The 14,599-nt window shown below is 45.9% G+C and overlaps 1 protein-coding gene across 3 annotated transcripts in view; it reads right to left on the bottom strand.

Moving 5' to 3' along the window:
• TMCO3 (transmembrane and coiled-coil domains 3) overlaps window positions 1-14,599 on the bottom strand; it is an 876,118-nt gene that overhangs the window by 408,346 nt on the left and 453,173 nt on the right. For all 3 annotated transcript variants that reach the window (XM_044071216.1, XM_044071215.1, XR_006364786.1), the window contains exon 9: window positions 660-855. In XM_044071216.1, the coding sequence (XP_043927151.1) occupies window positions 660-855 (196 nt within the window). The remainder of the gene's footprint in view (window positions 1-659; window positions 856-14,599) is intronic.

Here is a 14,599-nt window from a genome sequence, read left to right as displayed (position 1 = left end):
CCTCTCAAGACATCTGCAACAACTGGAAAGGCCTCAGAAATACCTCACTAAAAGAATCACAGGCCTAAAGCAGATGCCTTACGCTGACCGCCTTTAAAAACTCCAGCTATACTCAAATATCGCCTACTCAGAGGCGATCTCTGCTTAACATACAAGGCCATGTCAAACCCAGAGCTGTTGGACATGCTACACTTAAAGAAATCCCAATCCCTCAGAGCTACACGCTCCAGGGATCTAAACCTTGTCATCACAATAAACAAAACATGCTGGAGGGATAGGTTCCTGACCCAGAGACTCCCCAGACATCTGGAATAGATTGCCCATACATGTCAAGCAGAGTGCCTCTTTGGACCTCTTCAAGAGGAACCTTGACGATTGGATGGGAGAAAGGAAATTCACCCCAGGGATCACGTCAGTCGCCCTGCTAGACAGGGGTCCAGGAAAGTAAATAATGTGGGAAGACATAGCCAGGGAATTGTTATGTCTAGGCTTGTATAGGCCCTAGGGCTGATAGCCTAGTACCAACCTATGAACCTATAAAAGAAAAAATGCACTAATTTGAGTACAGTGAGTATGTCTAGCTACATCCTTGTTAGCAAGCAACATTATCTTTTATTCAAATACAATTGCAACATTTTACATCCAAAAAAGTAGATTACCGTTAACATAAAAAAGATGAAAGCTGATAGCCCCAAAACGAGTATTTCTTTATTCCCTTTGCCTTCTGCATGCAGCTTTCGATAATATGGTCCAATGATGAATGTCTTCACAAAAAGACATATGAGCAAAACTGCTGCCAAGGAGAAAAGGATCCGGCCTATCAATAGACCAATCCGTAGTGTTTCCATGATGACACTAAAAAAGGTAAAAAAAAACATGTATACTTGCTTTTTTTTCATGGAGCTGAAGCCATACAGTAATAAGTACAACACACACACACAGACACACGTATAGGTTCATAGTTATTTACTAGGCTAACAACCACAAGGGCCTTTTTAAGCCTTGCAGTGCATCCCAAATCTCTGACAAATTCTCATACCCTTGATAAGTGTAATCTGGGGCTTCAGACATGAAACATTTACAAGCAGGGGTCTAGGAGATTAACCATTTACAGGCTGCCTGTGTCTGTTGGAGACATAGGCACCAAACCAGGGCTGAATTACCAGTTCATCAAACAACTGTCCAAGTTGCACTTGAATTAGGTTAGGGAGGAACTCTGCTTCGCATGGATGAGGAGCCTGTTCCAGAGAAGGGATAGCCTCTGGGATAGACACCTGTCTCTCCAACAGGTCTTATTTATATCACAAGCAAGTTTTAAGTAATCCTGGTGCTGTTTGTTTTGTGGATGTGCAGGCGGTCCATCAAGGTGAGGTCTGACAATGCCTTGTATGCCAGGCATAGATCTCCTCTCAACAGCCTGTAGGAGACAGAATACAGAGGATAGGGCCTTGAGGCAGTCTATGTAGGATATGTTACTTATGCCCTGTATTCATTTAGAGAGGAACCTCCGTGGACATTCCAGTTGTTGGATGTGCCTGGTTAGGTACTCAATGATAGGTCTAATGAATGCCGAATACAGTGGAACAATAAAGTACAGTTTTGTACCTACCATAAATGTAGATGTTCGAAGATCCACATTGCTGCAGTCCTTACACTTGGGTAGTCCGCTGTCCTCGGTCGGCCCGAATATCAAAGTATAAGGCTGACGTCGGTCAGGGCGCATTTGACTGACGCCAGGACGCCAGGGTACAAATGCGCATGTCCGACGTCATATCCTCAGTCTTTTCTTGCCCCAGATGTCAGAAGACCCAAAAAATAAAGGTCAAAACCAAAAGACAGCAAACAACCAACCAACCACCCTTGCACTAACTATATGTACAATATATACAATATACACAAAATGTACAACCCAACCCACACAACCACCTCTAACTACAGAGAGGGAAGGAGGACTGCAGCAATGTGGATCTTCTAACATCTACATTTATGGTAGGTACAAAACTGTACTATGTTCTTCATCTCACATTGCTGCAGTCCTTACACTTGGGTAGAATCCCAAAGCAGAGGTAAGGGAGGATGGCTAACTACAAGGAAGCAGGAGCTGCCAAAATGCCCTGCAAAACAGCAGTGGCAAACCAGCCCTGGACTTAGAGTAAAGTGGCAGGTGATAATGCTTAGAGAAAGTATGCACAGAACTCCAAGTAGCTGCCTCCAAAATATCCTTGGTTGCCACTCCCTCAAAAAAAGTTGAAGTGGCAGTAGCCCTAGTGGAATGAGGCCTAATCCCAGCTGGAATCTCCTTGCCATGATGGGAATAACAGAAAGCAATGCAAAACCCAATCCACTTAGAAATAGTTTGTTTTGATACAGGCTTGCCCTGAGAACTCAAAGCAAAAGAAACAAACAACTGCTGAGACTGCCTGAAACCTTTAGTTCTGTCCAAATAATAACGAACTGCCTGTGGACATCTAAAGTGTGCAAAATCTTTTCCCTTTATTTTGGGGATTTGCATAAAAGTAGGCAAATGAATAGTTTGGTTTAAAGCCACACTAGAAACCACCTTAGGCATAAAGGAAGGATTAGTACGTAATGATACCCTATCCTTATGGAAAATCAAGAAAGGCTCAACCGCCATAAGGGCCTGTAATTCAGAAACCCTTCTTGCAGAGGTAATGGCCAACAAAAAGCAGTCTTCCATGACAAATATTTCAACTCAGCAGTAGCTGCAGGCTCAAAAGGTTGTAGAGTGAGTTTCTCCAACACAAAATTGAGATCCCAAGCAGGAGTAGGAGCTCTTCGTGGGGTCTTATATTCTTTGCCCTCTAAGAAATTGCTTGAACAAAGGATGAGAAAACAATGGTGGGTTGCAATCATAGTGAGCTGAAATTGCTGCAGCATGAACTTTAATAGAAGAGAAAGACAAACCTTTGTCTGGCAACTCAGTAAGATATTGAAGAGCCACACACAAATTAGGCTCAGAAACATCAAAATCTTTTGCTGCACTCCAAAAAAATCTCTTCCATTTGTCTGCGTACACTTTCCTTGTACTAGGCCTCCTAGCTTCCAAAATAACATTTAAAACTTGCTGAGGAAGTGGAGGCCCACTATGGTTCAAAACAGAATATGCCAGGCTGTTAGGTGCAGAGAGTGAAGCTTGACATTTAGCAAATGGCTGTCCTCCTGCGACAACAGGTGTGGAAGGCAAAGGCCATGGAGGCTTCCATACCAGACTCCTCAGTAATGGGTACCAGTGTTGTCGAGGCCAATTCGAGCTATTAAAAACATCCTTGGCTTGTCCTGTCTGACCTTTAGAAGTACCTTTAGGAGGAGAGGCACAGGTGGAAAGGCATACACATGAAGATTGCTCCAATTGAAAGAAAGAGCATCCACTCTCCAAGCTGTGGGATGAAACCTTTTGGTGCAAAACCTTGGCAGCTGATGGTTTAGTGGAGAAGCGAACAGATCTATGTCTGGAGTTCCCCATGACACTGTCAATTTCTGAAATACATGAGGATCCAATTTCCACCGTGGGGATCCATAATTCGTCTGCTCAACACATCTGCTAAGGAGTTCTGTGCTCCTGGCAGAAACCTTGCCTGAAGATTGAGCTGTAAACTGAGAGCAGTCTCCCACAAAATCATTGCTTGCCTGCATAGAGGATAAGAATGTGTTCCCCTTGCTTGTTGATGTACCACATGACAGTTGTGTTGTCTGTTAGAATCAACACCTGCCCTGGAAGAAGTAATTCCTTGAAAGCAATTAATGCAACTGGACTGCTAACATCTCCTTCATGTTGATATGTAGATGTTGTAGTCTGACAGGCCACTTGTTTTGTATCCACTTTCCATTTAGATGAGCTCCCAAGCTTTGTCTGAGGCATCTGTCGTTAAAATCTGACTCGCCTCTGGCGGGTCACAGAGAGTCCCTTGTTTAGGTGACATTCCTGAGCCCACCAAAAATTCCTTTGAATGCAAGGTATTATTTGAATGACAGTGTCCAGATCCTGGCAGTGCTGTGTCCATACATTTTGAGATACCATTGTAGCTTCCTCATATGCAGTTTGGCATTGGGAAGTACCAGAATACAAGATGCCATGAACCCTAAGGCTTGAAGGACTGTCCTTGCAGTCAGCCCGGACTGATGAGATAGTTGATGGAAGTAAAGGGATAGACTCTTTGTTTGTCCGGGGTTAAAAGGCCATCTGGGATGCTGTATTCAGTCTCACACCCAGAAAGCACATGTCTTGAGAGGGTACTAGACTGGACTTTATTTCTCACAGAATACCCTAGGCATCTTAGCACTGCTATCACATATTCCAAATGATGAAGAAGCTCTTCTCTTCCTTGAGCCAGAATTAGGCAGTCGTCCAAATAAGGATAGATCTGTATTCCTTTAGTCTGAAGAAAGCTATCACTGGAGCTAGAACTTTCGTGAACACTCTGGGCAGTAGATAAGCCAAAGGGCAATGCAGAGAACTGATAGTGAGAAGTCCCAGCTCGAAACGCAGATACTTTCTGCAACTTAGTCTGATAGGAACATGAAGGTAAGCCTCCTTGAGATCCAAAGTTACCATCCAATGATCTTTGCCCAGCAGAGGTAAAAGCTGCTGCAACGCCAACATTTTGCTCTTGGGAATGTCCAGATAAGTGTTGAGGGTAGATAAATCCAAAATTGGTCTCCACGTGTTCCCCTTCTTTGGTACTAGGAACAGGCGAGAATAAAATCCTAGGCCCACTTCTGGCCGAGGGACCGCTGTATGGCCCCTAGTCGGAGCAACAGAGAAACCTGTTTGTGAGCCTCTATTCTTTGTTGAGGAGGAACGCCTGGCATGCCTTTGAAAGGAGGCAAGGTATGGAAATAAAACCTGTAGCCGTGGTGTATGATATCCAATACCCATCTGTCCTGGGTAATTAAACTCCAATTTTCTTTGAAAAGTGCCAACCTTCCCCAAAGGTGCTGCCAGACGAGCAGGCTCTGGCAGCTGAAAAGGTAGGTCATTGGGTCTGCTTACGAAAGGACTGACCCCTGCCCTCACCCAAGCCTGTGCAGGAGAACTCCCTGTTCTAGGCCTGAAAGAGCCCTGAGCTCTGCCCTACCACGTCTAGATCTACCCCTAGACTGTGAATCATAAGAAGGATACGCCCACCCTTTAGTAGGCCAATTTCTACTAAACTTTGGAGGCTGGACCTGCAAAAAATCTTTAACAGTCTGCATAGACTTAGCTTTGTCTTCCATTTTCTTTAAAACTGTCTCAACAGGAGGACCAAACAACACGTCAGATTGTAAAGGAGCATCTAAAATCCTTGTTTTAACATGTTCAGACAAATTCTGATCCCTCAGCCAGGCGTGCCTGCGAAGAACTGACCCAGTGGCAGCCACCCTAGACGAGGCCTGTACAGCATCAAAACCACATTGCAAAGAATGCTTACCCACCTGTTCAGAAACATGCACTAAATCTTGCAACTCCTTACAATCAATACCTACTGCCAGAGCATCAACCTTAGATTTCAATTGTGAAAGGAGATAATTTTGGTATTTCAACATATGAAACTGGCAATTCAGAGCCCTCATAGCAAGAGTGGAAGAAGTATAGACTTTCTTGCCCCATCTATCCAAGGCCCTAGCCTCCTTGTCTGCAGGAACCGGATTCTTAACAACAGAAGCCTTAACACCTTTAGGCCCATGGCTAACAGTTTCTGGGTCTGCCCTAGGACTCTTAAAAGATACTTATGAGCTTCAGGCACCCTGTAATACCTATCCGCTTAACAGGAGCAGGAGGCAAAGAATCAGGATTAAGAGAAGCTTCCATAAAAACATCTTCCACTACATCCAAAACAGGAGGTATAGCCAAAGGCCTATGCTGGGGTAACAACAGAAATTCCCTAAGCCTTTTCCTGGAATCAGAGAAGTCCTGACCTTCCCACTTAAAATGCTCCCTCATGGAATGAAGAGTTTCTGAAAAAGAAAAATCCTCAGGAGGAGTAGCAGAAGGAGTAGAATCATCCACATCAGAATCAGAATAAGGAGAGTACTCCTGCAAGTCTTCAGCCAAGACTCTGAAACATCTGAAGCCTGCTCAAACCCCAGCTCAGGCTCCACCCTAGGCCTCTTATCAGGAGGGGGCATAGAACCCCTGATCAAAGTAATCAAATCTTCTGCCATTTTAAGCATATGCTTCTTGGGCACAGTACCTGAAGAGCTAGGGGTAACACTAACTGAAGCTAAACCTGGCCCCCTGGGGAAGCCTTTGAAACAGAAGGAGAGGGCCTAGCCACCTTAGGAAGGGAGGGGAGTATAGTAACATGAGAAGCCCCTCAGCCTGACTAGTCTCCTGAGAGGCCACATCTTGTAATAACAAGGTCTCCCCTGGGAACAAAGAAACTCCGGTGGAGCCACCGCTCCACCGACACCTCTAAAGAACCGCGTCTGGTACAGACGGTTCTTCTATCCTAGGCTTAACTGCCTTGTCCTTGCGCTTCTTTGAAGAAGCGGGCGTCGAGCATCCGACGGCATTTTATAGTTACACCGCCCAAAGACTAACCTCGCACAATCCAACCTTCTCTTAATAGTGCGTTTATTAAATCTAGCACAAGAGCAACAGCCAACAACGTCGTGCTCAGGCCCTAAGCAAGGAATACACAAAGTATGATAATCTTTATGCGGTATCTGTTTCCCACAAGAAATGCAATTATTAACTTTTTCTGACATCCGGTAAATGACTGAGGCAAGAAAAATCTAAAATATTCCCCAACGGGGTACTTAGCCAACTTTGAACTCGGTCTGAAACTTCTAAATCGAAAAATCTCAGAACGCCAACCGGCACTTGCAACACTGCTTCTGCATCGGACCATGCGGCAAAAAAGACTGAGGATATGACGTCGGACATGCGCATTTGTACCCTGGCGTCCTGGCGTCCTGACGTCAAATGCGCCCTGACCGACGTCAGCCTTATACTTTGATATTCGGGCCGACCGAGGACAGCGGACTACCCAAGTGTAAGGACTGCAGCAATGTGAGATGAAGAACATCTTCCTCTATCCTAGATGGCATACCTTTGTTTATACGTTGCACAATGTAGAATGATTTTTCTCACTACTGTAGATGGTATAAAATGCATTTTCATACGAAGGATTAGCTGCAGTTAAAACATGCGATTACCACAATTCAGATTTTTTCCTATGTCATTTGCTCTTACCCTTTTCTAAAGATCCCAACTCCAATAGTTTTATCTCTGTTACTATAATCACTACTTCTAGTACATACAGCTGGCTTAGACTTTGATTTCCATTTTCTAGTAATTACTTTTTTTGGCAGCCACCGTAATTAGACTTGGGAAGGATTTACTATGTCTAGCCAATTCAGATTCTGTATCATAGCTCAGAAAAATCATTTTCCTAGTTACACCAATTTGCTCATCCAGTATCTCTGATAGTGTTGTCTGCAGGGAATCTTTAAAGTCTGCTAACTCATACTCCCAGAAAATATGTTCCCAAGTACCTCTTTCTTCCCCATCTCACCTCCAACATTTGCAGTCAACCTGAGAAAAATTCTCTGGAGTCTACCTGGAGTATAAAAATATGTATGTAAATATTATTTCCAAGCAAATATCCAAACATTTCTAGATTTTGTTGCATATTTGAGATACAAACATATTCCCCCCATTGTTTCTTTGCAAATTGCTTATCCAGTCTCTTCCTAATCCTGTTTAACTTTCTCTAATTGATTCATATAATTATCATGCAGTAATTTACATGCTCTGCTTATCATTCCCTTTTTAACAGCAGCTTCTGTTCTAGATCTACTAAAAACTCTAACCAGTGATGGTCTTTCATTTAGGACCCCTCTATTTATTCTCATTGCCTACAGTCTGATATGGATCCTTGATAGGGAAGGCAATCTCAAACTGCAGTCCAAATAAATTCTTGATGTTATGTAGTCCAATCTCGCCTACATTCTTACCCGTGGGTTCGGAGCAGAATATCAGCTTCAACTCGGCCAAACTTTTCTAGCTCGAAGTCTTCTTTTGGCTGGGCTAAGCAGGTATCCCATACTGCACTGCTCCATATCCCCAGATCTCGTTTGCCGTTCATGTAGCTCGGATGTGGTCTCGCTCTTGGCTGTGGCTAAGTACCCTTTTTCTTGTTATTTGAGAAAATTACTTATTAACAAAAAGCTATTTTCATAGCTAGTGTCTATTTAGTGTTGTTTTTGGTTTCGGTAGTGTGTTTGTGGTTTGTGGTATCCCGCTAACTGTTCTTTCAGGCTAGACCTGTTTCAGTTAGAGGACCTAGTCCTCTTGTCTTGTGTTGTTCGTGCTAAAACCGTTTAAGTTAGAGGTTTTAGTGTCGGTTTCCCCTTGCTATTCGTGGTCAGAAAAACGTTTTAGTTAGAGGTTTTTGGCCTTTTTTGTTTCAGTGCGTGTTCCTTCTAAGGGTTGTGTGTGTGCTGTGCAGTTTACAAACTTGTTCCCGCGTTTTGTGGTGTTGCGTGTCTGTGTCCTTTCTTGTCAGACAGTGACTTGTGCTGTGTTGGTTTTTTGTGATTGCTTGTTGGAAAATGTCCAAGGATTACAAGGAGCACAAACCTTCGGGTTTTAAAAAGTGCTCTAAGTGCGGTTACAAGATGTCCATCACCGATGGGCATTCAATTTGTGTTTACTGCCTGGGACCCATCCATCTGCAGGAGTCCTGTAGCTTCTGCCATGCTTTTAGTCCCAGAGTGCTCCAAGAAAGAAAGAATAAGCTAATTTTAAATGGACTCTTGAAACCCTCTTTCGAAGAGGCCATGGATTCTCCTCACAGTGCTAAATCTAAGTCCTCCAAGTCAAAAAAGAGATCTCCGGCTCCTTCAGTTTCCTCAGAGCCACCGGAGAAAGTCACAAAACTTGCTTCGACCTCCTCGGCTCCAATGTCCTCGGGGTCGGCAGGAAGTGTCAGTGTCGGCTCCAATTATATTGGAACCTCTTCGGAGCCGATCGCCCAGTCTTAGACCAGTTTCACCTGAGAGGAGATCTCGACCTCCCTCCATGTACTCCAAATCCTCCAGGACCCTTTCTGATGTGGATGTTGATGGGGTGGTGCAGAGGCTCCTCCAGTCACCGGTTTTGGCAAAATTGTTTTCGGCTCCGGCCCAGTCGGCTCCGGAGCCTATCCCGACCCCTTCTTCGATCATTCCTCCTCAGAGTGCATCTCTGTCTTCGGAGCCAGAGTGTTCTGCGCCGTGTGATGTTCCTAGGTCAGTTCCGATGGCCCCTCCGGGTCTGTCGGTACCGACGTTGACTCCGACCCCGTCGGCTCCATCTACGGGGGTCGGGACTCGGGATTCTTCAGTCGGGCCCGAGGGAGGACATCTTGGGACATATTTCAGTTCCAAGTCTTCCGCTCGGTGCCTCGGCTCGAGGAACCCCGACTCCTGTCTTGGGGGCTGGCCGGTCCTCGGACTAGGGGGGGGGGACTGCCTTTGAGGCCATGCGGACTGCGCTGGCCAGATCGCCAGCTACATCATGCGGGTCAGTCATTCTGTCCCCCACCACTCCGGTGAGAGCCTCTGATCACCACCTATCCGTAGACAGCGGAGCAACAATGAGTGGTCCCCAAGTTTCTGAGGGCCCTTCAGAGTTCTTGCCTGAAGTGCCCCCTAGAAAGAAACCGTGCAAGAGGAAGCACATAGACTCCCAGGATGAGTCTCTCACCTCTGATACTGACCTCGAGGAATCAGAGGGGTCCCCCCAAGTCATCCTCTGATGAGGTTTCCTTCTCCAACATCCTGGAGATATTGAAACAAAGAGGTGACTGGCCATCCAAAGCCCCCTCCGAGGAGGGCTCTGTCTTCATTAAGGCCTTTGGTGCTCAGCCCTCCACTTCCTGTGTCTCCCCACCCTTCGACGAGCTCCTAGATTTAATTTGTCGGACGGTGGGAAAACCCTGATTCTGTAAAGCCCGTACCCAGGCGTCCCAACAAGTTTCTTTCTGCTCCCCCGGGTAAGGAGTTTCTGTCCAAAGGAGTCCCTGTGGATGCCATGGTGGTGGCGGCGGCCACTCAGAAGGAAGTAGCAGAGACTTCTTCCTCCGTCCATCCTCCTAACAAGGAGTCTAGGACCATGGACCGGTATGGGAAGCTTACCCTCTCGTCAGCAACCTTTACCTCACGGTCGCTGAACTATCCGTCTCATTTCACTTGGCTCCAGAGAGATCTCCTCAAGGAGTTAGGAGATACTCTTGCAAGTAACGTTCCTGAGGCAGTGGCCCAGACAGTTAATGCCCAGGTGTCTACCCTCAATTCCATCGTCAACTCCTCCATGCGGCTCATCTCATATGCAGCCGATGGAGCGAGTAGGGCAGCAAGCTCAGGAGTCACCCTTAGAAGGCAAGCCTGGATGTGCCTTTGTCATTTCACGGGAGGCCTTCAAGTCTTCTTTCACTGATGCCCCTTTTGATGGTTCTTTGTTTGGAACCCAAGTGAAAGACACCCTCACCAGGTGCGAACAAGAGGGAAAGACCCTGTCTGCTGTAGGGGTCCGTTTTTCCCTTCCCTCTAGACCTTACCCCAAGGCCCAGCGGGGTGGGAAGATGTGGTTCAAAAAACCACAGAGGTTTTTTCCTGCCGCACAAGGTAAGTCCCCCTCCAGAGGCAGAGGAGGGGGAGGTTATTCAGGGAGACGCCGCCCTAGAGGCAGAGGGGGCCCCCCAATTCAGGAGACCACAATTCCTTTTGCGGCTCTCCCTACTCTCGTTCCTGAGGGAGTGCCCGGCTGTGCTTATCCAGAGCCAGTCGGGGGTCAAATATCGTTATATATGGAGGCCTGGAAGAGCATCACCTAGGACCGATGGGTATTACGAATAATTTCCGGAGGTTATGTCATTCTGTTTAACTCAGACCCCCTGCAGTCAGAAAAATCCCGGACATTCCACCCAGTCAAAGGGATCAAGCAGCCTCAGAGCTTTCAAAGCTGCTATGAAAAGGAGCCATCCAGCGTGTCCCCTCAGACCATGTTGGATTAGGGACTTACTCAAGATTCTTTTTGGTGCCGAAAAGAACAGGGGACCTGAGACCCATATTAGATCTCAGCCGACTGAACAACTATGTACAGAAGTCCAAGTTCCATATGGTCACACACCAATCGATTCTCCCATTGTTGGGAGAGGAGGTATGGATGTGCTCCATCGACCTCAAGGATACTTACTACCATGTCAAAATGGACAGGGCATCCAGGAGTCACCTACGCTTCTGGCTGGGAGCCAGTCATTTCCACTTTCGAGCCCTGCCCTTTGGTCTCACCACAGCCCCCAAGGTGTTCACCAAGTGTATGGCGGTGGTGACTGCTCACTTGAGATGTCAAGGATTCCAAGGGTTTCCGTATCTGGACAACTGGCTCCTTACCGCCCCCACCAGGCATCTACTAATCCAAACCAGGGATGCTACCATCACTCTATGTCAACAGTTGGGCATAACACTAAATTGGGAAAAATCTGCCTTGTTGCCCTCACAGCATGTCACCTTTATAGGCGCAGAATTAGACACCGTTCGAATGCGAGCATTTTTACCGCAGGAAAGGATCAGAGTCTTACAGCAACAGATACACACCCTGATGCCCCTGAGGAAAGTGAAGGCAAGATGGATTCTTCAGCTCCTGGGGACCATGGCAGCAACAATTATGTTGGTCCCTCTAGCGAGATTACACATGAGACTTCTTCAGTGGCTCATCTTTGTTCAAAGGTCTCTCCAAAAATTTCCACTTTCTCACCCCATTTTGCTCATGGACAGATGCAAACAGGATCTCAGTTGGTGGCTTTGCACCAACAATTTGGACAGGGGAGAACCCTTCGTTCCACCCATCCCGGTTGCCAGAGTGACCACGGACGCCTCCCAGATTGGGGGGGGGGGCATTGTCTTGGCAGGACAGTCCAAGGCACGTGGCAAGATTACGTCCTAGAGATGAGAGCGGTGCTACTTGCGTTGCAGGCACTTCAGAGCTTTCTGCCTCTAGGGACGATTGCAATACACTTGGACAACATGTCAGCAGTGTGGTATCTAAACAAGCAAGGGGGAAACAGATCATACCCCCTGTGCAGAGAGGCCATGCGAGTGTGGCAGTGGGCAGTATCTTCCCAACGGTTTCTGGTGGCAATGCACATTCCAGGGAAGTCCAACGTGATAGCGGACAGGCTAAGCAGAGCTATTCTGACACCTTTCGAGTGGTCCCTGAATCGTCTAGTTGCAGAATGAATCTTCAGCAGATGGGGTCAGCCTTGCTGCGGCCTTTTTGCCAGCCCCCTCAATGCCAAATGCAGCAGCTACTTCACGCTGATCCCCCCATAGGGGGAGTCACCCAGGGATGCTCTAGTTCACGATTGGCCCTCCGGTCTGCTTTATGCTTTCCCTTGCTGTCAAAAGTGATTCAGAAAGCGCAATCCTTGGGAAGCAGAATGATTCTGATTGCTCCACACTGGCCTCGTCAAATCTGGTTCCCCTTTCTCCAACCCTACATTGTGGACACTCCTTGGATTCTGGACCCACAACCAGATTTACTGACACACATTTCGGGACAGTTCCACCCCTCTCTGATCACCCTCTGGTTGACAGCTTGGCTACTCCACTTCCATTGTTAGTTAGGCTTCATAATTTTTCACCAGAGGTAGGTCATATTTTATCTTCCTCTCATAAGCCCTCTACTAGGAAGATTTATTCTAGCAAATGGAAGAGGTTTTCTATCTGGGCGCATACCCAAGGAATTGATCCTTACACACCCCCGATTGCTTCAATCTTGGAGTTTTTGTCTATGCTTTTCCATCAGGGTTCCGCGTCAGCTACCATAAAAGTTCAATTGGCAGCGATCTCTAATTTTCATGTTGCTAATGAGCCTAGTCTCATGGCTCACAGACTCTGTAAGACTTTCCTGAAGGGTACTCTATTACTCCGTCCTCCGGTCTCCGAACCTATCATGTCCTGGGATCTCAATTTTGTTCTACAAGCCCTTACTTCACCACCTTTTGAGACTGCAGCTACCTGTGATTTGAAATTCCTGACCTGGAAAACAGCCTTTTTAATAGCAATCACTTCAGCTAGGCAAGTTTCAGAAATTCAAGCACTTTTTATCAAACCTCCATACTTAATCTTCCATAAGGACAGGGTTTCTCTTAGACCAAGCCCTTCTTTCCTTCCTAAAGTGGCTTCCGTATCTAATCTTAATCAATCTATTGAGTTGCCTGTATTCTTTCCTCATTTTTCAAACAAGGCAGAATTTAAATTTCATCAATTGGATGTACACAGACAGTTACGTTTCTATCTGCATCGAACAAAAGATATCCAAAAGTCTGATCAACTATTTGTCTCCTTTTCAGAAAACAAAATTGGGTCCCCTGTCTCCAAAATGACCCTATCCAGATGGATATCTAGTTGCATCTCTTTCGCCTACTCCGCAGGAGGAAAAGACCTGCCGTTTCCAGTCCAGGCTCACTCTACTCGGGCTGTTTCTACATTTACAGCCTATCAAGCCAGATTGTTGATGGATGATATATGTGCTGCAGCTACTTGGGCTTCTCCTCACACATTTGTTACTCATTACAAATTGGACGTGGTATCTAGGGGCAGGTCGTCCTTTGGTTCCACAGTACTCAGGAGTATTTTCCTATGAGCCACCCAGGATGTAGGTGCTAGGGACGGTGTCCCACGGGTATGAATGTAAGTGAGATTGGACTACATAACATCAAGAAGTTATGTACTCACCATAACGTTCGATGTATGTAGTCCATCTCGCCTCACATTCTTACTTACCCTCCCACCTTCCCCCATCCTGGAGGATCTGGAGGTTAGGTTTCTATTTACAGAGTTCCCTTCACCTTTAGCTTATTCTTTTTTACCTCAATGTTGTGTATGCATGGGGTATGAATGAGTGTTCGCAGCAAACTAGATCTGGGGATATGGAGCAGTGCAGCATGGGATACCTGCTTAGCCCAGCCAATAGAAGTCTTCGAGCTAGAAAAGTTTGGCCGAGTCAGAGCCGATATTTGGCTCCAAACCCACGGGTAAGAATGTGAGGCGAGATGGACTACATACATCGAACATTATGGTGAGTACATAACTTCTTGTTATCTTCCCATTCTATTACCTTTTCCTCTTTAGTTATTTGCATATCTGCAGAATCTCCTTTCTCCATTTCCATCTTGGCTTAGTTCTTACAATACTTTCTGTTACTTTATGAATATAATATTCTGTATGATTATTGTTATTCTCTTTAAATGTCTGCATCCAAAATTCCAGGCTCTCCTTATTTCTTGACCTTCCCCCCTGTTTCATCAACACTTTCCACTTCGAATTACAGGTTTCTGCTTGTGCTACATATAGGAGCCTTAACTTTGTAGCTCTGAAATACCCCCCTTCAGACTGGGTAATCCCAAATCACCTTGTTCTACTGGAAGAATCAACTTATCCCACTTGACTCTTGCCATCTTTACTTCCAAGATAAAATCCTTCAGCTCTTTATTAATTGCTATCCACAACTTCTCTTGCTAATAAACATATGACTGACCTGCGTATAAGATTAAGGGGACTAAACATTTTAACTCCTTGTATCTTACTACTCATATCCCTGTAACAGAGC

The sequence above is a fragment of the Protopterus annectens genome, chromosome 5.part0, assembly GCF_019279795.1.
Source record: "Protopterus annectens isolate FY-2018-M chromosome 5.part0, PAN1.0, whole genome shotgun sequence".
NCBI classification, from domain to species: domain Eukaryota; kingdom Metazoa; phylum Chordata; order Ceratodontiformes; family Protopteridae; genus Protopterus; species Protopterus annectens.
Note: the sequence above shows the minus strand (reverse complement) of the source record. Positions and strands in the feature narration are given on the sequence as shown.